This window comes from Cyanistes caeruleus, unplaced genomic scaffold (assembly GCF_971803275.1).
Source record: "Cyanistes caeruleus unplaced genomic scaffold, bCyaCae1.hap1.1 HAP1_SUPER_30, whole genome shotgun sequence".
In the NCBI taxonomy this organism is placed as follows: domain Eukaryota; kingdom Metazoa; phylum Chordata; class Aves; order Passeriformes; family Paridae; genus Cyanistes; species Cyanistes caeruleus.
The window spans coordinates 966,346-993,653 of record NW_028256295.1 but is presented as its reverse complement, the minus strand read 5'-3'; the positions used below and the strand labels follow the sequence as shown (position 1 = coordinate 993,653).

At 54.1% G+C, this 27,308-nt stretch overlaps 4 protein-coding genes across 4 annotated transcripts in view; 1 reads left to right on the top strand and 3 right to left on the bottom strand.

The window, feature by feature from the left end:
• LOC147645241 (uncharacterized) overlaps nucleotides 1-27,308 on the bottom strand; it is a 234,263-nt gene that overhangs the window by 139,137 nt on the left and 67,818 nt on the right. The gene's annotated exons all lie outside the window — the stretch shown is intronic.
• LOC147645242 (uncharacterized) overlaps nucleotides 1-27,308 on the bottom strand; it is a 120,260-nt gene that overhangs the window by 42,921 nt on the left and 50,031 nt on the right.
• Nucleotides 3,892-10,544, top strand: LOC111941942 (uncharacterized). The gene is made up of 14 exons (XM_086874870.1): nucleotides 3,892-4,118; nucleotides 4,475-4,546; nucleotides 4,635-4,706; nucleotides 4,794-6,119; nucleotides 6,554-6,625; nucleotides 6,828-6,899; nucleotides 6,987-7,088; nucleotides 7,535-7,642; nucleotides 7,927-7,998; nucleotides 8,087-8,158; nucleotides 8,246-8,344; nucleotides 8,765-8,845; nucleotides 9,473-9,635; nucleotides 10,167-10,544. Exons 7-14 carry the CDS (start codon nucleotides 7,022-7,024, stop codon nucleotides 10,213-10,215), a joined length of 711 nt encoding a protein of 236 aa, XP_086730996.1. The 5' UTR covers nucleotides 3,892-4,118; nucleotides 4,475-4,546; nucleotides 4,635-4,706; nucleotides 4,794-6,119; nucleotides 6,554-6,625; nucleotides 6,828-6,899; nucleotides 6,987-7,021; the 3' UTR covers nucleotides 10,216-10,544.
• On the bottom strand, nucleotides 18,153-20,419 carry LOC147645244 (olfactory receptor 14J1-like). The gene is made up of 2 exons (XM_086874862.1): nucleotides 20,336-20,419; nucleotides 18,153-19,240 (listed from the first exon to the last, which is right to left on the bottom strand). Exon 2 carries the CDS (start codon nucleotides 19,215-19,217, stop codon nucleotides 18,285-18,287), a length of 933 nt encoding a protein of 310 aa, XP_086730988.1. The 5' UTR covers nucleotides 19,218-19,240; nucleotides 20,336-20,419; the 3' UTR covers nucleotides 18,153-18,284.

Sequence of the window (27,308 nt, the reverse complement as noted above, 5' to 3'; positions counted from 1 at the left end):
CACATCCCCATGGGGGAAAAGAATGAAGGGGTTTGTGGAGTATTTACAACATCTTCCTTCCTCTCGTCCCCTTCCATCCCTCCTCCTTCTCCTCCCTAATGCCACCTCCTGCTCCTACTTCCATCCCTTCTCACTCTCCTTCTTCATCCCTCATCTTCCATCCCTCCTCTTCCATCCCTCCTCCTCCTCCCCCAGGAGCAGCGACAGCCTCGGTGCCCCGTTCCCAAACCCCTCACAGCCCACGGCAGGAGCGGGGATGGAGCCGGGACAGGTCGGGATGGGCAGCGCAGGGCTCTCCGCTGCTCCCACCCGCTGGGGACGGGGGGAACCCGGCCCGGGGAAAAGGAGAGGGAAACTGGGAAAATTGGGGGCTGCAGATCCAACCTGGGGCTGGCTGGGGACCCTGGCTGGGGACTGCCAGCCCTTGGGGCTCCTCTGGGGAGATGTGGGAGGGGGGAACACAGAGAGGGCTGGGGGATCCCAGGAGTGGCAGCACTGGCAGGGACTGGTTTGGACTGGGATCATCCTGGCAGTGGCTGAGATTGCACTGGCTGTGTACTGACATCATACTGGGATCATACTGGGATCAGACTGGCAGTCAGTAGGAGCCTCCAGGGGGCAATTGAGACCAGGCTGTGAGGAACTGGGAATATGCCCTGCGCTCCCCAGAACCCCGGGATCGCCCCCCATATGTCCCATGTGTCCCCCAGACCCTTCAGGATCCCCGAGTGCCCCCTCAGCGCCCGTTCGAGGCCCCCCAAAGCGTTCCTGGATCCCTGAATGCTCCCGACCCCACAGATTCCCCTTCCAGCCACTCCTGGGAATTCATCTCTCATCATCCCACAACACAGTTCCGCGCCCAAACCTACTGCCGTGCCCCGCGCCCTAAAGAGCCCGGTTAGAGCTCCCCAGGTTCCCCCAAAGTGCTCCCGAGCCGTGTACATTCGCCCCCAGGACCTGCAGCCACGACTCGGACGCAAAAATATTCTCCAAGCGCTTCCCCACACCGCCGAACGCGCCTTCCGAGGCACTTCCGGGACTACAGCTCCCATCATGCTCCGCGGCGCCCATAGAGCGCTATTCCGGGCGGGACTTCATCTCCCGTCATGCCACGCGCCTCACCGGAACTCATTGGAGATGCGCCTCCAACTCCCATGATGCTCCGCGGCACCATTAAGCCTCATTATACTGGCACCTACAACTCCCATCATCCCCCGCGGCCCAGAGATTCCCTGTTACAGCCCCCCAAGTGCCCGCCCGGACCCCGAAGGGCCCCCAGATTCCCCTCCCTGACCTCCAAGTGCCCCCCTGGACCTCCAAGTGCTCCCCCGAACGCCGAATTGTCTCACAGAATCCCTAAATGCCGCTCCAAATGCCCTCCCGGCTCCCCATGTGTCCTCCAGACCCCCAAGTTCTCTCTAAGTTCCGTCCCCCGACCCAAAACTGCCCCAAATGTTCCCCAGAAAAGTCCCCATGGACCCCAAAGTGGTCCCTTTTACCCTGTCTGAGAAAATGATAAAAATGATGATCAAAGGACTAAAAATATGTGTAATTAGCATAAAGAGGGAGAAATAGTGACCAATTAATTAATGAAGGGAAATGTGGTACTTGGAACCAAGGACTGATAATGTTTTTAGTTGCGCAAAATGTATCAATTCTTTTATATAAATATAAAAATTAGGTTATAAAAATTCAGAATAATAGTATTATAAACTTAAAAATTTATTTTTATAAATTAATTAGATTTTAATTATAAAGAAAAATTATAAAGATAAATGTTCTCAATGTTTTGGGATGTCAGTCCCAGGTGGGCGATGTCAGACATGCTGAGGCTCGGGGTGAGGAGCAGGTTGTCCAAACAGGGGCAGCCCACAAGGGGCTCGTTCTTCTCCCTGACCAGATCTCCTCAGGAGACATTCAGCATCAGGATTGTAAAGAGTAAATCGTTACCGCCTGATCAGTACACAAAGATGTTTTACAGTTTGAGCAGTAGAATGTTGTCACCGTAAGGGGCCTTCTTTGTTAATATAGCTCATGTTGTGTCATGTTTGGTAAATACCAATGTTGTTGTAACAGCCTTCTTTGTTAAAATATTGTTATAAATGAAATTAGAATTTTGACAACTAGGTCCCTTGGGTTAATGGCAGTTTAATTAAAAATGAATACAATTTACTAAATTGAATAGTAATGTGGTATAAAAGAATACAGTTTAGTAAAATACCACAGTTTAATAAAAATTAAAATTTATATAAATAATCTGCTAGTAATTAAGTATGATTAAAGCATAAGCAAAACCGGACAGGGTACAGAGGCTTCCCACCCTGCCTCACGTTCAAAACAAAGCACTTCAAGCTAAACTTATATACTGTATGCTTATACATATTCCTTAATGTTTCCTCTAAGTTCCCTCCTATCTCAAGTTTTTCTGACTTTACATCACTTTTCTTCACGGCACATGCCTCACTTGTTGTTAGGGGGTCTTCAGTCTTCTTTTGGTGGTCTTTTGGCGAAGGCTTCTCTTCTTCCTCATTGTCCTTTGGATAACCTTACAGGTTTGTGCATACATACTGAGCATTGTGTTATGTAAGTCTATTAATTAGCCTTATGTTTACTAATCTTTAGGCCCAATGCCTAAATTTGTTCTAATTTTGGTCCATCTCAAGGCAGTTTTGGTCTTGAGACACCATTTATCTTCTAAACTACATCCTGTACCTTAATTTTGACATGTAACATCTGTAAAGGGGTACATCTGCTTTGTAACACTGATTCTTGATTGTTTCTAATAAGAACTTTAATAACAGTTACAATTTAGTTAGCACGAACCAATTCCATTTATTACAACTGCAAATACCCCTTATGTCCCTTTTTATTGGTTTCCATGCTAACGGCCTTGCTTTCCTCCTTGCTATGGATAAACTTGTATTTTCTCAATTTCTCCTTTTGCTACCTCAATTGTTTGGCCTGCAGATCAGCTGCTAAGCCCATCCACATTCAGCTCTTAGTCTTCAGAGGGAAACTTTGAGCACAGTGAGAATCTCGCAGTGTGCAGGAGGGTCCCTGTGTGCCAGCTGCAGCTGGGGCCTCAGCCATCTCCTCTCTCAACAGGTTCCCCTCTGCAGCTTCACAGGAAAGGCCAAACACCTCCCTCAGGGACACCTGCACCACACATTTCACATCTCCATGCCCATACGTGATGTCCCTGTCACAGCTGCATTACCAGCTTGCTGCTGTGCAGATGCTGCCACCACCCAAAGCAAGGCCCTGTGTCCCTGAAGGGACCCGCCCTGCTCTGTGGCCTGGACTGAAGGTGGGTCCCTCCTGCCAGGGCAGGGCCCAGCACACCTCTTCTGTTCCAATAAAGAGATGGAGCTCTCACCCCAGTGTCTGGCTGGTACCACCAGCAAAGCCCACACAGCACCAGCCCTGGCTGAGCTCCATGTCCAGGAGCAGGCAGGGCTGACCACGGTGTGGGCAGGCAGGAGCCAGGCAGGGGCTGCTGTGACCAGAGGCAGGGTCCCAAGGGGCTGGGGGAGTCCGTGTTGAGCATCCCTGGGATGAGGGCACATTTTCTTCAGTGGCATCACCTGGGCCTGGACCTCCTCCAATGCCATGCCCAGGAAAAGAGGCAACCATCAAGAGCATCTCCTGGGACACTGCCTGTCCAGCAATGTCAGCAGGCAAAACCAAGGTTTTGTTTAGCAATAACCCTTTGATGAAGTCAAAGATTCACAGTCAGAGCAGTCCTCTAGTACAGATGGGAGTACACTTGGGGCGGACACTTAAGGCCATGAGGTCACAGAAGGCTCTGGGGTGACAGCAGGCTGAGGTGACAGCAGGCTCTGAGGTCACAGAGGTCCCAGAGCCCCGTGGTTGCCCAGCACCACAAGGACCGAGCAGTCAGTCCTTGACCACGACTGTTGTGGCAGCAGCGGCGGCGGCAGCAGCGGTGCTGACATTGGGACAGCGGTGTCAGGACAGTGGTGGCAGCAAGAGCTGCAGGACTGGCAGTGGGCAAGGCACCATGGCCTTTGCTCTGCGCCTCCTCCTCCTGCTCCTCCTGGCAGTGGCCCTGCCTGACAGGGCTGCCCAGGCTGCTCCGTGGCGAGCAGGGCGAGCAGGTGAGCCGGCGGCCTGGCTTCCCTTTCCCGGGACAGTGCTCCCTTCTCCCTGGGAAGTGTTGGGGATGGTTTTCCCCAGGGCTTTAGGGAGGGTTTTCTCTGTGGGAGGGAGAGAGGCCTCAGGGGCCCTGGGCTGGTCCCACTGCCCTTCCAGGGATGTTGCACAGGGCCTGCAAAGAGGGTGGAGAGTGACCAGAGCCAGCCCAGAGCTCCCCAGGCCCCTCTGCACCTTTGGCCATGTCCATTGACATCTGACACCCACAGCCTTACCTGACCCCCTTGCAGTGCCCAGTTCCCTAAGGCAGAAGGGGGTCCCAGCACACCATGGAATGGTTCTGATCTGTGCTTCCTTCCAGATGAGGGTGGTAGGAAGGCTTCTCCAGCAGCTTGGCTTCATGAAGATTTTCTGCCTCTGGAGCCCCATGCAGGTATGTTCTCACTGTCCCAACAAGGAATAAACACTGACACCCTGGCAGGAAGCAGGTGACAGAAGCTGCTGTGGCTGTTGAGTTACAGGTGTGTCTGCAGTGAGGATGTTTCAAGCTCCTTTTCTGGTTGCTGCACGCAAGCCCAGCTCCCATCACAGGGGTGAGTGGTGTGTCCCTGCTGATCCCACAGGCTGAGCCCTGGTTCTGTGGGATCCATTCATCTGAAATGGAAATGCTTTCTGTTAAGATCCTCCAAGAGGGAGGAACAAACCTACAGGACACAAGATGTTGAGTGATCTGGAGAGACGCCGTGGTGGGTCCATGTCCCTCAGCCTTCTCCTGACACTCAGCAGCCGGGGGCTTTCTCTGCACATCTGGACACGCCATGCCCGGCACAGCAGGAAGGGATCCATGTCAGCCTTGCTGCCCCTCTGCTGCTTTCACAGCCTGCAGGGCTGTTTCCCAGCCTGGCCTGGATGCAGCTTCTCCCCAGCCTCTGCAGGAAGGCATTTGGCATCAGCTGTCAGGGTGTCCAAACTGCAGCACGGGCCATGCACACCCTGAAATCCCCTGCAATTTCCCAGTCTTGTGGTAGATGTGGCTGGCCTGGCTCCAAAGTTTGGATGCCTTCCTGAAACTTATCCATATCTTTGACAACTATTGCCTCCTGAAGATGCCACCTTCATGTTGGGGAACAAACAGCCCCACCTGATGCATGTATCCCTCTTCCTTTCTCCAGAGATGAACCCAAAGGCTGTGCTGAAGGCAGCGTTTCCCAGAGGAAGCAGTGGCCCATGGGCAGCCTCTGCTGCAGGAAGGGAGGCCATGCCAGGCACAGTCCCAGGAGGTGATTGCTGTGCCTCTGGGCCTGAGCCCTGCTGAGGCTTGAGCTGCCATCTCTGCTGCTGGGCAGTGCAGACACAGCCCGGACAAGACCGGCACAGCCCAGTGGAATTATCCCCAGCAGGCTCAGGGCACTTGGCTACTGAGCAGTCCTGCTGGGGTCCCTCCATGGGAGACAGGTCCCAAAACCTGGCAGCAGCTGCAAAGGGGTGCCCATGGTGGGGAATAGACAGAGGGGGAGGGCAAGGCTCCACTGTATCCTGAAAGAACCTGGCTCTATCCCTATGGGATGGGAGAGCTGTCCCAGCAGAACGTGGGCAGGAGGGAGGGAGGGCCTGAGGGACAGTTGTGGCACTGCCTGCTGTAGTTCTTCCCCATTGCTTTTACAATTCTTTCAGCTGTGGCAGAGAGAGGGCCCCAGTGGGGCCTGGGCTGCTCCAGCCACCTCTCCCAGGGATGCTGCACAGGGCCTGCAAAGAGGGTGGAGAGTGACCAGGAGCCAGCCCAGAGCCCCCAGGCCCCTCTGCAGCTGTGGCCATGTCCACTGACATCTGGCACCCACAGCCTTAGTGCGACTCCCTTGCACTGCCCCGTTCCCTAAGGTAGAAGGGGATCTCAGCACACCATGGAAACAGTTCTGATCTGTGCTCCCTTCTAGATTTGGAATACAACCTCAATTATTTGGAAGTGCTACTGAATGATACTTTGAATATCTTGGAGAATGCTGGAGGCAAGTTCTTCTATTCCCTTTACTGACAGAACAAGCAATGACAAGGTGGCAAGAGCTCACTCATGTGCCATATCTCTTAACATAATCTCAGGCCTGAGGGATCCCACAGGTCACTGTCAGTGTGAGGAAGGTGAATTTAGGCATCAGTCTTCTTCCCATGTGCAATGCCAGTGTCTCCTTCCCTGTGTGCTGTGCAGCCACAGAGAAGATCAGAGAGGGAAGGGGCCAGGCCCAGGGCTGTGTCCCGGGGCTGTGCCTTGCATGGCTCCTTTGCCAGCCCCAGGGAGCCTGAGGGTCTCCTACAGAGCCACGAGAGCTGTTCTGTCCTACCTCTTTTTTCAGCCAAGCCTCTTGCTGGCCTTTACTGGCCCCAGAGAGCCTGAGGATCCTCCTACAGTGCCATGGGAGCTGATATGTCCTGCCTTTCTTTGCAGCCAAGCCTCTTGGTGCAGGTGATGCAGCTTCTCAACCCACACCCAGGACTGAGGCTCTGGAAGATGGTGAGGGTAGGTGAAGGCCTTTCCCCCTGGGAGAGCTGCCAGCTCAGAGCCCAAGGCTTGGCCAGGAGAGCATCGCTGCAGGTGCCAGGACAGAGCCATGCACGTGTGTGCCCTCGCCCTGCGTGATCCTCTCACTGCTCCTGTGGCTCAGTGCTGCCTGTTCAGATCAGAAGAGATGACAGAAGCTTCTGTGGCTGTTGAGTTACAGGTGTGTCTGTAGGGAGGACTCTCCCAGCTCCTGGGTTGGTTGCTGCACACAAGCCTGGCTCCCATCACAGGGGTGAGTGGTGTGTCCCTCCTGACCCCACAGGCTGAGCATTGGCATTCTGGGATCCATTCCTGGGAAATGGAATTATTTTCCTCTAAGGTCCTTCAAGAGGAAATACCAAAGCTACAGGAGTTATGAAACCCCATGAGCCATCCAAACCCATGAGGCAAATGCTGAAGAAAATTCTGCAGGAAGGACAAGGTGGGTCCATGTCCCTCAGCCTTCTCCTGAGACTCAGCAGCCAGGGGCTTTCTCTGCACATCTGGACATGCAGTGCTCAACACAGCAGGAAGGGATCCATGTCAGCCTCGCTGCCCTGCTGCTGCTTTCATGCCCTGCAGGGCTGTTTCCCAGCCTGGCCTGGCTGCAGCTTCTCCCCAGCCTCTGCAGGAAGGCATTTGGTATCAGCTGACAGGGAGCCCAAACTGCAGCACAGGCCATGCCCACCCTGAGGTCTTGTAGGATTCCCTGGTCTCTGGGTAGATCAGAAATGGCAGCTGTTTGGAGAAAGGAGGGCCCTGGCCAATCCCAAAAGTTGATATGATATCCTGGTCCTTAACCAAGTCTTTGAGAAGCATTGCCTCCTGAAGATGCCACCTCCCCCAGTGGGGAATGCTGCCATCTGATCCAGCTGTCCCTTTCTGCAGAAGTGGATGGAGAGGCTGTGCTGAAGGCAGCGTTTCCCAGAGGAAGCAGTGGCTCCTGGGCAGCCTCTGCTGCAGGAAGGGAGGCCATGCCAGGCACAGTCCCAGGATGTAATTGCTGTGCCTCTGGGCCTGAGCCCTGCTGAGGCTTGAGCTGCCATCTCTGCTGCTGGGGAGTGCCCACCCTTGAGGGATGTTGCACAGGGCATGGGAAGAGTGTTGAGAGTGACCAGGAGCCAGCCCAGAGCATTTCAGGCCCCTCTACAGCTTTCTCCATGTCCACTGACATCTGGCTCCCATGGTCTTACCCAACCCCCTGGCAGTGCCCAGTTCCCTAAGGCAGAAGGGGGATCCCAGCACACCATGGAATGGTTCTGATCTGTGCTCCCTTCCAGATGAGGTTCCCAGGAAGGATTCTCCATTAGAATGGCTGGATAAAGTTTTGAAGCCCTTGGAGCCTCCTGCAGGTATGTTCTCAGTGTCCCATCGAGGAATAATCATTGACAACCTGGTAGGAACCAGGTGACAGAAGCTTCTGTGGCTGTTGAGTTACAGGTGTGTCTGCAGGGAGGACTTTCCCAGCTCCTTTGCTGATCACTGCCCGCAAGCCCGGCTCCCATCGCAGGAGTGAGTGGTGTGTCCCTGCCGTACCCACAGGCTGAGCATTGCTTTTCTGGGATCCATTCCTGGGAAATGGAACTATTTTTTGTTAAGGTCCTCCGAGAGGGAAGAACAGAGCCACAGGACAGAAAGAACCGCTTGAGTCACACCATATCCTGAAAGAAATAGAGAAGGAACTGCTCAAAGGGCGTGGTGGGTACATTTCCCTCAGCCTTTCCTGAGACTCAGCAGTCAGGGTTTTTTGCTGGACATGCCATGCCCTGCACCATGGGAAGGGATCCATGGCAGCCTCGCTGCCCTGCTGCTGCTTTCAAGCCCTGCAGGGCTGTTTCCCAGCCTGGCCTGGCTGCAGTTTCTCCCCAGCCTCTGCAGGAAGGCATTTGGCATCAGCAGGCAGGCTGCCCAAACTGCACCATGGGCCATGCACACCTTGAGATCCTCTGCAACTTCCTGATCTCTGAGCAGATCAGGAGAGGTGGTTTGGACAAGAGGGAGCCTGGGCCTTTTCCTGATCCTCTTCCATGTCTTTGACAAGCACTGCCTCCTGAAGAGGCCGCTTCCCTGCTATGTGATGGTTCCATCTGATCCAGCTGTGCCTCTTCCTTTCTCAAGGGATGGACAGAGAGGCTCTATGGAAGGCGGCATTTCCTGAAGGAAGGGAGGCAATTGCAGGCACGGGCCCAGGCACAGGAGGTAATTGCTGTGCTGGGCTCAGCCCTTGGTGGGGCTGTGTGCCAGCAGCTCTTCCCACAGGGCCTCTCCTTGCATGGCTGAGCAGCAGCCAGAGCTGGAGGCACCTCGGCTTCCAGGCCTCTGGAGCTCATTCCCAGCCCCTGGGAATCGGGATTCCTGCACCAATGTCCATCCCACTGCAGCTGCTCCTGGAGCTGGCCCTAAGCATCCTGAGGCCCAAGGCACAGGAGCAGCCCTGAGCAGGAGCCCTGCTGCGATCCCAGGGCCACAGCCAGCCCTGGCTCCCAACTGGGCAGGGGCTGCACTGGCCCCTGACAGGGCCTGGCTCTGTCCCCTTGGGCTGGGGGAGCTGTCACAGAGCAGGGAGGGTCAGGGGTGGCAGTGGCTGCTCAGGGATGGGTTTGGCCCATGTCCCTGGAAGGAGCCACTGCCCAAGCAGCTGCGCTGTCCCCGGGCTCTGCTCCTGGCCTTCTGGGCTTTGTTGGGTGGCACAGCCTGTGCCAAGGGACAGCAAGGTGCCTGCAGGCCTCAGCTTTGGGGGAACAGAACATCCTGGACATACCCACCATGCTGCCAGCTCAGCAGTGGATCACAGCACAGGCCTCACGCTGCCCATTGCTCCCACAGATGCAGCCAGCACAACACGTGTTCCCAATTCCCAGAAGGGCATCAGAAGAGGTTTCTGTCAGGGAACACGCTGTTGGCTAGAATTAATGGCAGGCCTGCTTTGTTTGGTGCTTGTCTTCATTTTATGCTGTGTTGGAATCTGGTATGTCTGGAAGACAAAACGGTGAGTGTTTCGTTCATTTTTCCCTCAAACAGCTTCTTTTGAAAGTCTGTTGTAGAAAAGAAACATTCCCAGTGAAGCTGCTGTGGACTTGTGGATAGTCCTTGGTTGCCCAAAACACTCTGCTGAGAGTTCTGCTGCTGCCCAGGCCTTTCATTGGCCTCTTAATTGCTGGGCCTTGTCCTGGGGAGCCCGCTGGGGCTGCAGCCAGTGCTGGCTGCCACTGAGGCTGCCTGGCCAAGAGCAGCCCCAGGAGCAGCGGGCAGAGGCAAAGCAAGGTGGGCAGGAGAAAGAGGGGGGACGAGATTGCCCTTGAAAGGCAGAGGTGCTCTGGGGCCTGCTCCTGGCCAGGGACCCTGCCCAGAGCCATCCCCTGCTCTCCAGGGCCTTGAGGGGCAGCTGTCCAGCTGGGCCAAGCTGTGCCAGCAGCTCCAGCCGTGCTGGGGAGCCTTGGCAGCTCTGGGCCCTGCTGTGCAGGAGGGTCCCTGTGTGCCAGCGGCAGCTGGGAGCCTCAGCCACTTTCTTTCTCTACAGGAGCACCTCTGCAGCTTCAGATGTCCGGCCAAACAGCTCAGTGTTGTGAAAAATGAGGTTCACATATTTTTCTTATAGAATTTCAAGGTTTAATGAAAAGATAATTCGGATCTAAAAATAAAGTAAAGTACAGAGATACGGCCAGGTGTCTCTGCATTCAGCCAAGAGAGCACACCTTACTGACAAAAGATTGTCCCTTAAAAACAGAATCCTACTACATATCCATAAATTCTCATGCATATTCATACATTCTTCTTAGGATCTTTGGTGTTCTTCTGTTTAGTTTTCTCTTGCCCCCTTCCCAATAGATCAATCTTCTTGGCGCCAATGAGATTTACATTTCCTGATAACAGAAATGCAATAAATTCCTCCCCCAGAGTTCTGGTCACTGCTGTCTTCATCTGGATAAGATAGTTTCTGAATGTAGGGGGCATCTCCAGCTATCTTTTGCAGTCTTTGGGTTATACAAACTAAAGTAGTTTTTGTTTTAGTACTATGCCAAAGCTTAACATATATGTATTATACCACTATTTCAAAGTTTCATCAATAACAGAAATAAAGGAAACCATATTAATACAAAAAAATTTTCTAATCTTATACATATAAGATTCCTTTTAATATTTGAGAAAAGCCAATAATATGATATGCATTTATAACAGTGTGAATGTTAATCACTACATTCAGTCAGGGAGAACTGCACCTCTCTTCCTGAGTCTCCAAGCCAGTGTCTGTTTTCCTTGCCAAAGCTGCGTTATCAGCTTATTGCTGTGCGGCCACCACCCAGAACAGGACCCTCTGTCCCTGAAAGTGCTGGCCCTGGTGTCTGGACAGGACTGAAGGCAGGACCCTCCTGCCAAGGCAGAGCTTGAGCAACACCTTTGGGCTTCTGCTCTGGGCTCTGGCTGGTACCACCAGCACTGGCACAGCTGCTTGGCTGGCCACAGCCTTGGCTGGGCAGGCAGCAGCCGGGCTTGGGGAACCCACCTTGTTATCTTTGTTTTTATTTTTAAAAATTAGAATTTTTTTGAAATATTTAGAATTATTTTTAGTAGGAAGTAATCCCCAAATATTTCTTCCTTTTTCTATATTAATAACATATTTTTCAAAGTAGTTTTAGAATTCTGGAACATTTTTTCCACTTCTGCAATTAAACATGAAGTTGCATTTAATTGGTAATGTTTACTCTAAGAGGGATTAAGACACCCTGTTGAGGGTTAGGTGTCCCTTTTCTTTTTAGTTCTGGATTGCCTGTGGAATTTTTACCCATTAGTTGGGGAGACAACCTACCTGTGGGTACTTGGTGGGTGCTTGACAAAAGACAAAGAGTTTGGCTGGGCCCAGGGGGGGAAGGGGGCAGGAAAAGAGGAGAGCGGGGACAGTTTGGGGGGCTTTCTTCAGCTTCAGAGGACACTGGGCGCAGAGCTGTTACGGTGGGGAGAAGGGAATTTCGCCATCACCCAGACGGAGCTGCTGCTGCTTCTCCTTCTCCCCTCTTTGTTGGTGGCCTCGCACCCCCTGTCCTGCCGGGACGTGTGGCAGTGCCAGGCACCGCCGCGGAGCTGCTGATCCACCTCAGCCACCGTCCCAGGATCTCAGCTCATCCCTGCTGTTCCAGCTGAGTGTTCCTCAGAGCCCTGCAGGAGCACCGGGACTGCCCGCCCGAGGGGGTTTGTGAAACAAAGCCTCTCCTCCATCCCGTCTCAGCCGAGAAAGCTGTCACAGGGCCCCTGGTTCTGTTTTCTTGTTAATGCTGAAGTTATTGTTGTTTGTTTGCCTGGTTATAAATACTAATAAAGAACTGTTATTCCTATCCTCAGATCTCTGCCTGAAAGCCCCTTGATTTCAGAATTATAATAATTCAGAGGGAGGGGGTCTACATTTTCATTCCAAGGGAGGCCCCTGCCCTTTCTAGCTGACACCTGTCTTCCAAAACAAAGACAGATGGGGAGTTTCTCCATCCTCCTTACCCTTGTGGGGCCGGCAGTGCTCTTGGTTCCTCATGCTCTTTTTGTGGGGCCTTTTGTGTCTGTGCCCCTCCAACTTAGGGGGACAGGGGATATTTGCTGCCCCCTTTCTGCTTCTGGGAAGCCTGTGCGGGCTCTTTGTCCCTCTCTGATTTGGGGGGTGCCAGTGTTGTCACCATCCTGGCATCCCCCGGCCGCTCTTTGCCCTCTGCCAGGCCAGGGGTGTTCTCTGTCCCCTTGCAATTTGTGGGGCTGGCACAGGCACAATTCCCCTCCTCTTTGGGGAGGCTGGCAGTCTCCTCTTCCCCCTGTGACTTGGGGGATGCTCTGGGCTCCATCCATCTCTTATTTTGTGTTGCCAGGTATTTATCTCTGTAATAAAGGATTGGGTAAATAAAAATTCGGAATAAGAAGTTTAAATAAAGTATGTATAATTATAACTAAATGAAAGTATGGAATAAGGAATTCTCCTCCCGGTCGAAGTAGAATTCCTTTTCCAAAAATCACAAATGGCAAAAGAACCCCCCCAGATAACAGGCTTCAGCAGACTCATCAACTCGGAGGAAAGGACAGGACACAGGCCATCATAGAAACAAAAGAACCAGCCTAAAAGTCTACCTCCAGAGAAAGGCAACGCCCGGCCGATTTCGGCCGGAGACCATCAAGCAAGACAAAAGGGACAAGCCCCAGGAAGATGGTCGTTGCCAGAATCGAACACCACACCCGCCAAACCCATACTACAGAAACTCAATCAAGAAAGACAAAGAAGAGACTACTCCTCCGAGATATCCATCGGGCGCTAGCCCGGATCTCTCGATTCTGCTGTGATGAAATATGTTAAAATACATACAGACTCACTTTGCATTTGAGGAGACTCTGCCCGGATACTTACTGACTCAATGTTCTAGGCCAGGAAATCCATTCACCAGACAATCAGGGACATTTGGTGAATGGAAACTGGTTGGAATTCTAGCCTGGGGACATAAAATCCCTATAAAAACCCAGGCCAGAGAACCCTCAGACGTGGATTTGGGAACACCTATACCTTGCGTATAGACCCTGTCCACCCAGCGCTGCGCTGTCCATTTATTGTGGTTTTTTTCCTCGCTGTTTGTTGCTTTATTAATTTATAATAAATTAATCTTTGTTAATCTTTAATCTGCCGTTGCATTTATAACACTCTGTATTCCAGACTCCAACATTTTATTCTTATTCTTAATTTTCCATGTTTTAAGTACTACTACGTCTTCATCTACTTCAGCTTCTACCTCTTCTTCCTAATATTCCTATTCTTATTCTTTATCATTTTTTGGTTTCTGGAGGGTCTTATGCAGGTTTCAGTGGGGGGGGGGGGGGTTGGGGTTTTTTTCTTTCCTACTACTACTTCCTAAACACAACTTTCTTTTCTTTTGTTAGAATTGTGTGTGTTGCAGTCCAGCAGGCCGCCGTCGTGTCCTGGGAGCAACACCTCCTGTCTGTGTCCATTCCTCATGGCCAAAGTGCCCCAGGATCAGCATGGAGTCCTTTCCGGAGGAGAGGAAATGGCCTTGGAGTCCAGCAGGGAGGAGCTGGAGCCAGTGTCCCTGCAAAGGGCCAAGAGCCGTGTGGCTGTGGCCCTCGGGGACCCGGTGCAGGGGTGCCGCTGGCGGTGCCAGGCTGCCGCTGGGAGCCGATGACTTTCCAGGTGCCTTCCTGGCCGGACGATGGGCCGGGATGCGGCGCTGAGCCCCGGCAGCGAGGGTCCCCCTTCGGGTGCCGCTTTGGGCTGCCGTGTGCCCTCGGGGAGCCGCCCCGGGGGTGCCGCAGAGCGGCCGGGGCCGACTCGGCCCACAGGGCCAGCGCAGGCCGGGGCAGCCCGTGCGGCTCCCTCGGGGCGCCGGGCAGGCCGCGGGGCAGCCGCCATCTGCAGCCTGGTGCTGCTGGCAGCGGGCGCTGATCCTGTGGCTGTGCCGCCAGGCAGGGGCAGCGGAACAGCCCCCGCAGCCCCTGCAGCCCCCGCAGCCCCCGCAGCACCCACAGCCCCCGCAGCCCCCACAGCCCCCGCAGCGCCCACCTCAAGAGTGAGCGGCATTTCCTGTGGGGAAGCGGCTGCCCAGGAGAAGAGACATCTTCCACCGTGGCTTGGGCTGCCAGAGGGCCAGGCCCGGCACAGAGTTGCTCTTGTGGGCACAGCTCGGGCTCCTGGCACTCCACCCAAGCTTCTCGAGGGACAGGCAGCAGGATTCCCCCTTGGGCTAAATCTGCCAGTCTCTGCTGCCTGGCCTCTTCTCCTTCCTCGTGCAGCTCCAGGACGCTCACCTCATCCCAGTCATCGTCCTCCTGCTGCCAGGCCTTGAGCTGGCTGCACAGGATGTCGCAGTATTCCCTGCTGTCCTGAGCCAGCTCTCCATCACTGTCATCATCCCAGCTGGACCTGGAGGATTTTCTCTTTGCTTTGCCTCCAGTCACCTCCTGGCCATCCTGGCACAGCTCTTGCTTGCAGCAAGCTTCCCAGTCCAAGAGTGCCCGGCGGCTCGTGCCTTCTCCTGGGGACAGCCGCTGCTCAGGAGATTCTTCCCAATCTGGGAATTCCTGACAGTGATCGCTGTCCGCCTGCCACGGCTCCTGCTCCCTGCACTCGCCCCACTCGGAGACAGCTGGGGAGGGCTCTTGCTCCCTGCCCTCATCCCAGTCCCGGAAATGCCAGTAGCTCCCCCATACTTGGACCAGCTCTTGCTCAAGGCCTTCATCCCACTCAGAGAGCTCCTGGCAGCTCTGGGCTTCTCCTGGGGACAGCTGTGGCTCAGTGCAGGCTTCCCCTGGAGTCCCTTGCTGGAACTTGTTCATTTCTCCTCAGCAGAGCTCTGGCTCTTCCTCAGCGCAGGACTCCACGGCTCCTCTCCTCCCTCTGCTTGCCCTCTCAGCCTCCTCCTGCTGCTCCCTCAAGGCCTGGGCTCTCTGTGAGCCGGGCCAGGGCCTGGGGGGCTGGGACTTGGGCTTCGCCTTCTCCTCCTCCGTGCCTGCAGTCCTCTGGCGCACACAGGTACCTGGACACAGCCACTGTCCTGGGACTGACCCAGGCCCCACAAGCCCTTTATATACCCCCCAGCCGGCGCGGGGCTCTGCCATGTCACAATGGACTTTGGGCACCGCAAGGTCCCGCGTCACCACGCGCCCTGATGCACCGTGCCTGTGTCACAAAGGGCACCCCGGCACCCCGTGCCTGTGTCACAAAGGCCACCCCGGCACCCCGTGCCTGTGTCACAAAGGCCACCCGGCACCCCGTGCCTGTGTCACAAAGGGCACCCCGGCACCCCTTCAACAGCCCAAGGCACCAGGAGCGGCCTGGAGCAGCCCAGGCCTTGGGGGATTGCAGCCCCTTCTTCTGAGCCGCTCCTTCAAATGATCAGGAGTGGCTGGGGCCAAGTGAAGGTGCAAAAGGAGACCGTGTGTGTCTTCCTTTGAAAGACAGGGGCCTGCTAAGGGAGGCAGGAGGCTCCTTTGCAATGGAAAATGTAAACCCCCTCACTCCCAATTATTATCCCTTTGAAAGGCACTCTCTGGCAAAGATAGGAGGACAGGAAGAACAGTTTGTGCTGCTTTTGCATGAATTGCTATTTGGTGAGCAGGGAAGAAGCCCCCCATGGAAATGATTTTACTGAGAGGAGCTGCTAAGCGAGAGCTGCCCCTGTGCCAAGCAAAATCCAAGAGCTGGCTAGCTGTGGGAACTGACTACCTATTAAAGCACTTAAAAAGCTGGATCCACCTCGGTGAGATTGACATTTTGCAGACAGGCAAGCCCGGGAAATCTCTCTCTTGCTTCCACCTTTGAGGAGGTACCCGGCTGCCGGTCGGGCCGGGCCCCGCTGCACTGCGGCCCTTGCAGTCGTGCTGACAGTGGCCACAACAATCCTTAAAGCTTCAGGGTCCCCTGACACCCGGGCAACCGAGGAGGAAATTAAAGGAGCGGGTTCGCTGGAGTCCCCAAAACCTACTGGAATAGGAAAATCAAGTAGGGATGAGGCCCATAAAGCCTGCACAGCACAGGAGCAAAGTGCAAAGACCAGGCCTAGGGGCAGACACAACAATATCTAGGGGAGGTGTGAGGGCGCAGTCTGAGGGCATGGGTCCAGACACAGACTGGGGTTAGAAAGATGCAAAATACTGCGACGAATTACAACCAACTGGGGGAGAGATAAGGGAAGATTCTAGAAACATAACTTTCAGTGGGGTGACTTGATGAACGTATGAATTGCCATCAAGCCTTTGGCAAGTGCTTCCCAAGGCTTGAACTCAAAGCCTGCTGCTTCAGGGCTGAAGTCTTTCTGGCCCTGTGTCCCAGAAGGGCTGAATCGCACAGGCTCGGCCTGGCGGGGCCGGGCTGGCCCCAGCAGTGACCGGGTGGGGACGGGAGGCTGCGGGACCCCGGCTGAGGCTGGGCCGAACCACGGCTGCTCACACCTTGCCGAGCCTAAGCCGTGCCCCGCTGCCTGCCCCCGCTGAGCTGGAGTCCGCTGGGCTCCGGGAGGAGCTCCGGGTGGCTCCAGGCCCCCTCGGCCACGGCCCGTGCAGCACACGGTAATTGAAAGAAATTGGCCAGGAGACAAGACTCCTGTTTGATGCCTTTATTAGGATTCAGCTCTTGGGGTGGCGGGGGCCCAAGGGGTTGTTTGCATCACGGCCATTCCCACACTGTCAGCTCCAAACAGGAGACACAATTCAGCTTTGCAGCACACACTGCAGAGCTGGGGCTTCCATCCTCATGAGAGTAGTCAGGGACCTGTCGTCCTGGTTTGCTGTCTAGGGCTGTCAGTCCTTTCCTGTCCTCTTAGGTCATGGTGATGCAGGAAGATGGTTTCTAAGCAGGCTTAGGTGATGCAGGGAGATGATCTTGCATCATAGCTTGCTCGAATATGTTTCCTTGTCCTTTTATTCCTCTGTTAGCTCATTGTTTTGGTGTCCTGCATGCCTTAGTCTGCATTTTACTCGGTTACACAGCTTCCTGGGAGTTTCCTTGTTCTAGTGTGGCAGTGACCATGGGAGTTGCCTCGTTCTGTGGCATACCTTTCTAATGGGTTGCTTTTGTTAGTTGGATTTAGCCCCCATGGGAGCAGCTCTGTTACAAGGCAGCAGGGAAGTAAGGGAAAGGGTACAGGAATGTCTCATAAGAACCTTTAAAACACTTCAGAAACTGGTAATTAATTAACATTACTAATAACCATCGGAGTAAACAAGGGGTACAAGGTTTACAAATGGGATAAGAATATTAACTGTACCTAACTAAACACAGTATTTTATCCGGGGTGGATTTCTTGAGAGATTTTATTCATGACATGTGCCTGCAAGGATGCGGCACCTCTCTGAGCTGGGGGAGAGGCCAGGGCTGCACAGGGGGATGTTGTTGGCAGCTCCATGAGGACGCTCTGGGATGCTGCCCTGGGGTGTCCAGCGCAGTGGGGATGGATCAGTCCCTGCTCTGCTGCTCCTTCCCGTCTCCCCCAGGGACCTTGCAGAGCCCCAGCCATGCTGTTTGCCCCCAGCCTGCCCACGGCCAGCCTGGGGCTGCTCACGGGGGTTTTCTGTGCTGAGCTTTGGCCTGGCCGTGTTCTTGAGAGAGCCTGGGCAAGGAGCCTGGAGCCCCCAGGCCCTGCCCTGAGGCGTCAGCGCTGCCCCAGCAGTGCCCATGGCCTGTCCCTGCTGCAGCCCCGGCACTGCCACCCCCAGGGCTGTGCCCGGCCCCGAGAGCACTCAGGCCCTGCAGCAACACCAGGCCAGGAGGGCAGCGGGGCAGTGGCACGGGAGCAGCACTGGCAACACCAAGTGCTGCTGCTCCTGGGCACAGCTGCTGTGCCAGCACTGATCTGCCCCCAGCTCTGCACACAGACACTGCTGCTGCAGCTCCAGAGAAGGGAACAAAAGGGGCATCTCTGGAGAAAACTTTGCTGTGAGATCCTTTCGTTCATTGAAAGCCACCAAGAGCACAGCCCCTCATGGACATAGTCTGTGGCCACAGGGAAGGTGAAAAGAGAAATAAAATGAGAAATGGCACAAATAATAACATTTTATTGTACACAATATTAGAAAGTAAAATGAAGAAAAAGAACCTCCAAAATTAAAACAAGAAGTATCAAAGTTGACTTTTATTACAAGTTATTTACAGGAATTGGCCAGCAGTTTAATGTTTCTGAAACCATCCAGTCATCATTCTCCACACTGCAGCCTTGAGCTCCTGGTTCCTCAGGCTGTAGATGAGGGGGTTCAGGGCTGGAGGCACCACTGAGTACAGAACTGACAGTGCCAGATCCAGGGATGGGGAGGAGATCGAGGGGGGCTTCAGATGAGCAAATATGGCAGTGCTGATGAACAGAGAGACCACAGCCAGGTGAGGGAGGCAGGTGGAAAAGGCTTTGTGCCGTCCCTGCTCAGAGGGGATCCTCAGCACAGCCCTGAAGATCTGCACATAGGAGAAAACAATGAACACAAAACAGCCAAGTACCAAACAGGCACTAACAGCAATGAGCCCAAGTTCCCTGAGATAGGATTTGGAGCAGGAGAGCTTGAGGATCTGAGGGATTTCACAGAAGAACTGGCCCAGGACATTGCCATGGCACAGGGGCAGGGAAAATGTATTGGCTGTTTGCATGAGAGCATTGAGAAAGCCACTGGCCCAGGCAGCTGCTGCCATGTGGGCACAAGCTCTGCTGCCCAGGAGGGTCCCGTAGTGCAGGGGTTTGCAGATGGACACGTAGCGGTCGTAGCACATGATGGTCAGGAGGGAAAACTCTGCTGAGATGAAAAAGAGAAAGAAAAAGAGCTGTGCAGCACATCCTGTGTAGGAGATGTGTCTGGTGTCCCAGAGGGAATTGTGCATGGCTTTGGGCACAGTGGTGCAGATGCAGCCCAGGTCAGTGAGGGCCAGGTTGAGCAGGAAGAAGAACATGGGGCTGTGCAGGTGGTGGCTGCAGGCTACGGCGCTGATGATGAGGCCGTTGCCCAGGAGGGCAGCCAGGGAGATGCCCAGGAAGAGGCAGAAGTGCAGGAGCTGCAGCTGCCGCGTGTCTGCCAATGCCAGCAGGAGGAAGTGGCTGATGGAGCTGCTGTTGGACATTTGCTGTGGCTGCACATGGGGACCTGTTCATGAAGAAAAAGAGCAGTGACAAATCAGGAGAGGCTGGGATTCACCCACCCTTGTTCCTGCTCTGGGAAAACTTCACCCAGGTCCCTGACTGAGCTCCAGCGGTGCTGTCTGAGTGTGCCAGGAGCAGCCAGGCCTGTGCCTGGGGACTCTCCAGGAGCCATCCCTGCCCTGCTGCCCTGGGTTTGTGGCCATGCAGGAGAGGGAAAAAGCTGGAAATTCAGGATTTGTCTGAGGAATCACTCCTAATGCAGGAAGGTTTGTTGCCATCTGCACACACACTTGTAAAATATGGCAGGAGTTGGTTTTACAAATTGTTTTCCTACCCACAAATCATTCCTGGTTCTCTGAGGTCAGAAATCCCCAGCATTTCAGCTGCACTCAGAATTTCCCACTGAGAGATGTGAGAGGCAAAGGATTCCCTGTGGCTTAGGGAAGGTGAGGGGCTGGATGGGCTTGTTCCCAACTGCCCTGGGTTTGCACCTTTGGCTGGAATCAGAGCACAATCACACTCCTGTGTCACCCTGGCATAAACCAGACCCTGCCCAGAGCAGAGGGATCCCTGAATGTCTCACCCTCTCTAAAGGTCTCTGGGCAAGGGCTCAGCACCCCCCTCTGCCAAGGACACTCACGGCTCCCTTGGCAGAGCCAACAGCATTTCCTCAGCTGTGGCATCTCTGCCCTTCCCCGTGGGACATTCAGGGAACTCTGAGAGGCTCTGGCACAGATTTGCAGCCAGGAGGGCAGCTCAGAGCTTGGAAGGACACAGCAAGGAGATCCCCAGGTGTGCCCATGATGGGATCTCAGGGAGGGGGCTCAGCTCATTCCCCTTTCCCATGGACTGCTTTGCCCACAGCCCCACAGGTCACAGGGAAGCTGGGACACCCCATTCCCATGGACACACCTGCCTGGCAGCAATCCCAAGGGCAGGGCCTGACTCAGCTGCTGCAGATGCCAGAGCCTCCCTGAGAGCCCCAGGTACCAATGACAATATCAGAGCAGTGCATTTAGGCTGTTTAGGAGCCTCCCAGCAGAGAGACTGAGCACCCAAACTTATAATTCTGGCATCTCTGTAAATGTTCCAACATTACTTTGCTGTTCCTGGTGTGTCCCTCTCAACTCAGAATGTTCTGTGATTCTGGGATTACAATTCCTCTTCTGCTTCTCTCATCCCCCTGTTGTCAATAATCAAAAGAGAAAAATAACCTTCTGCAAGAGTGTTAGAACAGTAAAGAAAAAACAGCTTTATTGGAAACTTCCAGGTGTCCCAGTAGGGATGAGGCACACCCAGCCCCTTATTTCAGCAATTTATTAAGATTAATTAATTAGGATATTTAACAGAAACATTCAATAGGAGATTCAGCTGCCCCAGTTACACACCCCAGGGTCAACCCACTGGAGTAGGTCCAAGGGTTACTTTACCCCACTTTTTGTTATGACTGCTCACATTCTGGTTACAAAACCAAATGCTCTTCTTGTAGCTCCTCTTTCTGATGATAAGGCCATTTAGTATTTTAGAAATAAATTTAGAAAATCATATTATTGTTCTAAAATCTAAGAGAAAGGTTAAGAAACATACTAGAGTTAATTAAGGATAATAGTTATATAAGTATATAATAGAAGTTTAACAGCGTTAATTAAGGATTATAATTTTACAACTATATAATAATAGTTTACAGATCTAAAAATACATTAAACATATATAAAAAGCAAAAATCTTTTTGTCATCATCACAACTTTCCCCGCCCTGCTTAAAGAAAGAAATTGAACACAGTCTCAGGAAAGCTCCTGATCTTTACATCAATCCCAGGCTCACCTTCTTTTGGGAAGTGTCCTCTGGAGCTGTGCCCAGGCAGGTCTGGAGCTGGGAGCAGCCCTGCCCCACACAGCCCCTCTCAGCAGCAGCCCCTGCCCTGCTCAGGGTGGCTCCTTCCCCCCACAGCTTCTCCCCAGCGCTGGGAGCAGCTCCCCGGGCCGGCTGAGAGCTGTCCCTGGCAGGCAGCAGAGTCCCTGCCCCAGCACAGCGCCCTGGGCTGCAGGACCCTGCTCTGCAGGACAGCCCTGGGCACCCCTGGCTGCTCTGCACAAGGGACAGGCAGAGAATGTACTCACAGGGTCTGTAGGCACTGGCATGTTCCAGCTTGAGGAGATGCCTCCAGGAGCTGCAGCTGCATTGTCCTGCAGCCAGAGGCTTCCTGTGCCAAGGGCTGGCAGGGATTCTGCCCCAGGCACTTCTCAGCACCTTCCCAGCCCTGATTGATTGAAGCTCTCTGTGCCTCTGGGCTGTGCCCAGGGTGGCTGCAGGCAGTGCCCCAGCCCTGCTGGGCTGGCAGAAGAGCTGCTCAGCAAGAGAAATGTGCTTTTGAAGCTCTTCTTGGTTTCCAGGAGCTGCCTCTGTGCCAGGAGCCTGGCCCAGCTCAGCAGCACAGACACAGCAGCAGGACTTTAATGAGCCTCTTGGGGCTTTGTGCTGAGGCCCTGAACATCAGTCCCTGACAGGGAGGGGAAGAAAGCTCTCAAGAACTCCAAGTCAGAATCCAACTCCAAAGTTTCTTTCACTTTTAATGGGTCCCACTGAGGGACGTGACTGAGAAAGTGTCCCCAGGCCCCAGGCAGAGCAGAGAACTGGAGGCACTGATGACAGCTGGGGACAAAGAGAAGCCAGGGCTTGGTGCCCTGGGCCACAGCAGCCAATGCTGTGCCAGCAAGGGCTGTGAGGAGACACCTTGTCCTGAGGCCCTGGGGCCTCCTGGCACAGCCCCAGCAAGGCTGGCCACTGTCACCCCCTTGGCCTGCCCTCAGCATCCCCCCTAGCCCACATGCCAGTGGCCTCAGGGATCTGCTGGAAGGAGTCCCTGGGGAGCCTTGCTCAGGAATGGCCCTGGGGGGCTCCTTCATGTTCCCAGGGACTGCAGCTTTTCCAAAGGACTTTGGCTTTTGCCTTGGAGTCTCTGAGAGCTTTGTGCAATCCTGGCCTCCAATTATCTGCTGTAATTAGTCCCTTGAGAGCCTTTGTCAGTAACAACATTCAGTGGGGCTCATTAATGCTTCAAGGTACTTCAGGTTCTTAAGGCACTTTCCTTTTTCCTTCCCACCCTGAGTCTCTGAGAAGTTTGTGCAATCCTGGCCCCAATTATCTGCTTTAACGAGTCCCTTGGGAGCTTTGCATTGACACTCAGTGGGGCTCATCAATACTTTGAGATACTCAGGGCTTTTTCAGCTACTTTGGATTTTCCTTCCCACACTGAGTCTCTGGGAGGTTTTTGTGCAATCCTGGCCTCCAGTTCTCTCCTCCAAGGAGTCCATGAGGAGCCTGTGCTGGGGATGGACCTCAGTGGCACCCATTAATGCTTCGAGACACTTTGGGTTTTTCCTCTGACTTGGGCTCCTGGAAAGGTTTGTGCAATCTCCTCTCAGGCCCTGAGGTTCAAGGGCTCAGCTCCAAATGCACCACGGGGCTCATTAGGATCAAGCAAATCCTAACAAACCATGGCCATGCCTTGATTTCCCTATGGTCTGGTGCAGTTCTTAGGAAAGTTTCCTACAACAGTTACGGAGAAATAGTTCAAAGAGCTTCTAGGAAATATGTATTCCTATTTTAAAGGGTGTCTTTTATTCCTGTTCTCTTTAGAGCAGAGGTGATTGCAGCACTCAGTGATGGATATTGATCCAGGGTCTCTCCTAAGGAGGTCTGGCCAGGTCAGAGAAGCTGTGCCTTGAGGTCTGACCCAGTGGGGACAGCCTTGCTCCACATTCCCCAGCCCCATCCTGTCTCTCCTCACTCTCCTGGGATCTGCTTTGCTCACAGAACTGGCTGCACTCAGGCAAAGAGGGGTTTTCCTTCTTTGATTTTAGCAATCTAAAACTGCTGAGTTTCCCCATGGAAAACAGACACCCTCCTCAAGTGTGTGCCAAGCCCAAGGTGCCACCAAGGAGGTTCCCCTTCCCCAAGGCAGAACCACACAAGGAATGTTTCAGACACACAGGGAGTTCTACAATAAACACAACCCCAGAGTTGTCTGAAGGCAGAATTAGAGCAGCTGCTGAAGGACAGACAAGCTTTGAACTCCTTGCAGCTGAAAGCACCAAGTGGGTTGTTGGGAGGTGTGTGAGTGAGGCAAGAGTGAGGGAAGGGAAATGCAGAGAGCCCTGGAAGTGTTTCTGTGCAGACAGGCTGCTCCAAGGGCAGCATTGGCCTTCTCTGGGGGAAACTGTGAGGGGTATTCGGTGCGGAGAGACCTCCCCAGTGACCTCACAGTACACCCTGTGATGTCACACAGCCACCTGTGATGTCACATCCCACTCGCTGATGGCACACAACCTGCTCTGGGATGTCAAACCACCATTCTGTGATGTCACAGCCCCCCTCAGATGACAGAAAACCACCTTGTGATGTTACATTTTCTCCAGTGATGTCACACAGCAACATATGATGTCATAGTTCACTCTATGATGTCACAGTTGGCATTGTGATGTCTTACAACCTGTCCTGAAATGTCACATGCTCTTCTATGATGTCACTGCCCAGTCTAGGATTTCATATCACCACCATGTCGTGTCACAGTCTGCTCAGTGATGTCACAACCCTCTCTGTGATATTCTCTATCTAACCTCTGGTGTCACAGTCCTCTCTGTGATGTCACAGCCCACTAAGTGATATCAGCCAGCCCACACTGTGATGTCATGCAGCCACACTGCGGTGTCACACCCTGCTTTCTCATGTCACACAGTCCCCACTATGATGCCATAGCTGCTCAGTGACCTCACACAACAAACTCTGGGATGTCACAGCCCCATCTGTGACCTCACACAACCCACTCAGAGCTGTCACACAGCCCCTTTCTGACATCACAGCTGCTCTGGGGCTCCAGGACACAGCCAGAGAGGTGCTGCTGGGACACAGCCCCCTCTGGCACATCCCACAGCCCCTGCCAGTGCTGAGCCCCTGGCAGCTCTGTCTGGGCCTGCTCTCTGTGTCCCTGAGCTGCCCTGGCAGGGCCCCAGCCCTGCTGGGCTGTGCTCAGGAGCTGCTCCTGGCCAGAGCTGTCTCTCTGCAGCGCTGCCCTTGCCAGGAGCTGCCTCTGGGCCAGGAGCCCGGCCCAGCTCAGCAGCACAGACACAGCACCAGCACTTTCATCACCCTCTCGGGCCTTTGGGGCTCTTGGCATCACACTCAGTCCCTCAGAGTGTGCTTCAGAAACTCCTCAAGAGCTCCAAGTCAGATGGAAACACTGAAGTTTCTTGTAGTTGAAATGAGAGACACGAGTGAGAAAGCGTCCCCAGGTTCCAGGCAGAGCAGAAGACTGGAGGCCCTGATGGCAGCTGGGGACAAGCAAGGGAAAGGTGTCTGTGGTGCTGAGCAAAGCTGGATGTGTTTCAGGAATGGCAAGGGCCAAGGGCTGAGCCCCAGCCCCTGGCAAGGCAGATGCTGTCCCTCCCTCATTGCTCAGGGCTCTTCCCGGGCCACTGGCATGTGGGGATGTGCAATGCCAAGGGCAGCACCATGGGGCGGCCCCTGCCAGGCTGCTGAGCAGGGACAAGGAGGCAATGAGGCCCCAGGGCTGCCAGGGTCACTTGTCCCCTGCTGGCCTCAGGCCCAGGGCCAGCAGCCATGGCCAAAGGGCTGCACAAGTTGCCTCTGGCAGGGCCTTGCAGCTGCACAGCCCAGGGCCCTCAGCCTCTATCTGCTGCTTATGTGATGAGGCCTCCAAACCCCATCCTGGGAGATTTTTGGGTCCTCTCCATGGTCTGTAAAAATGGAAACACTGGTGAAAGTTATTTTCTACCAAATCTTCCAGTGACAGAAAAAGGATCAATATGTTTAAAGTGACTAAAAGTGGATTTGGATTTGTTAGAAGGAGGAAATATTTTACAATGAGAGTGGCACAAAACTGCAGCTGCTTTTCTAGAGAAATGGATGCCCCATCCCAGGAATGCTCCCAGAGCAGGAGCTCTGTGCAACCTGACACAGTGAAAGCCCCTCCCAAGGATGGAATTGCTGTTGTGTGGGTTCTCTGATGTGCTGGGTGCCCTCACAACCCTCCTGGCCAGAATGTCTGCTGAGGGCCAGCCAGGCTGCTGCAGTGGCACTGACCTCACAGCCATCACCATTGCAGCCATGTCCCCTGGGCCTGGCTCTCCCCTTTCCTCTGCCCCTGCCTTGTCTCTGCTGCCATGAAGAGTTGTTTCATTATTATCTTGTCCCCAAGGTTCTGGGGCCAATTGCTTCCCAGTCAGGCTCCTGGAGCAGCAGTGGCTTTTCAGAGCCCAGCCAGAAACGAGCCCTGAAGCAGCAGCTCTGCAGTGCTGGCCACCAGGCCGGGGTGCCAAGGGAGCCTTCTGGCCATGGCCTGGAAGCAGCTGCTGCTGCCAAGGTGCCTTTGGTGCCTCAGGCTGTCCCTGGCACAGCTCCCAGCACGGCACTCTGCACTTGTGCCCGAGCCCTTCCCTGGCTTGGGGCTGGCCTGGGGCTTTTCCTGCAGCGGGATCTGCCCTGGGCATGGCACAGGAAAGGCAGTTCCTGCTGGAGCAGGAGGCTGTGCCTGGAATGGGCTCAAACAACTCCAGCAAGGCCCTGTTTACTTCAAAATTGCTTCCTAGGGCACTAAATTCTAATAATTGTTATAGCTCCTCTACTGTGGAGTAAATAACTCTTTTTCTTTATTTACTCTGTGGTGTAAATAAATCTGTCTAATCATATTCAGAATCAGTCACTGTTGTATTTGTATAAATATATCCGATATTCCATTGTTAATCATGTGGGACAAATTGCATTATGGTTCAGTTCCACCTGTCCAATATTTACACATAAACCTTTGACAAACTCAGGCTGGGATTGAATCCAGCTGCTCCCAGTCTCCTCTCTTAGAAAGAATTAAAAAGTCTAGGTGACCTGGAGGGGTTTGAGGATCCCTGGTGGCTGTTGGGTGTCATTTCTCCACCTCATGACCCAGCAGGTGTTTCTCCAATAAAGAAATAAAGCTTTTGCCTGAAGCTCCCACTCTGCCCATGACAGGAAGCCCTGGGAGTGTCTGTGACATCCCGGCTCTTTGGCAGCCTGGGGACTCCTGGGATGTCACCGTGGAGCCCCCGGGAGTGCCTGTGACAGAGCGGTGCCTTTGCAGCCCAGGGTGCCCTGGGATGTCACCATGGAATTGCTGGGACTGCATCTGAGCACACAGCTCTTCAGCATCCCCAGAAACCCCTGGGAGGTCTCAGTGGAGCCCCTGTCTCTGCCTGTGACATTCCAGCTCTTGAACAGCCTGGAGACTCTTGGAATGTCCCCATGGAGCCCTTCTGAGGGCCTGTAACAAATGTGATCCTTGGTAGGCAACCATCACCAGCCCCAAGTAGCGATGGTCTGATTCCATGGCAACTATCACCAGGACCTGTTGCCATTGTCTGTTTCCATGGCAACCATCACAGCCCCTGTTGCTATGGTCAGTCCCTTGGCAGCTCCATGGAGACCCCATGCCAGGGATGGTTGCCATGGACACCAGCTCAGAACTGGAGCCAGAGTCTGTTGCCATGGCAACCATTTGCAGTCCCATCCCCAGGCTCATGGGATCCCAGAGCCACAGAATTGGCTGAGTTGGGAGGGAGCCATGGGGATCCTCCAGTGCAACTGCTGGCCCTGCACAGGACACCCCAAGAATCCCAGCCTGGGCCTGGCAGCGCTGGCCAAACGCTGCTGGAGCTCAGCCAGCCCTGGAGCTGGGAGCCTTCCCTGGGGAGCCTGTTCAGTGCCCCAGCAGCCTCGCGGGAAAAACCTTTTCCTCACATCCAGCCTAAACCTGCCCGCCTCAGCTCCAGCCGCTCCCTCCACTCCTGGCCCTGGGCACCAGAGGGAAGAGGTTCCCGCAGCCCCCAGCCAGGGACCCGCTCCCAAGGCTGCTGCCATGGCAACCAGGCCTGGCACCAGCTGGGATGCTCGGTTTCCACGGGCTGGGCTTCAGGAATGGCATTCCCCAATTTCCTGCTCCTGCTGAAACCGCGCTGCTGCTCGCTTCCCTCCCACCTCCCATGGAAAGCACAAAAGGCAAATATCCCAGGCTGGGATAAGAA

Coding starts and splice junctions, on each gene's coding strand:
- LOC111941942 (XM_086874870.1), top strand. CDS start 7,022: ATGAAACCCCATGAGCCATCCAAACCCATGAGGCAAATGCTGAAGAAA. Junction 7,089..7,534: donor AATTCTGCAGGAAGGACAAG/GTGGGTCCATGT, acceptor CCCTTTCTGCAG/AAGTGGATGGAGAGGCTGTG. Junction 7,643..7,926: donor GCCAGGCACAGTCCCAGGAT/GTAATTGCTGTG, acceptor GCTCCCTTCCAG/ATGAGGTTCCCAGGAAGGAT.
- LOC147645244 (XM_086874862.1), bottom strand. CDS start 19,217: ATGTCCAACAGCAGCTCCATCAGCCACTTCCTCCTGCTGGCATTGGCA.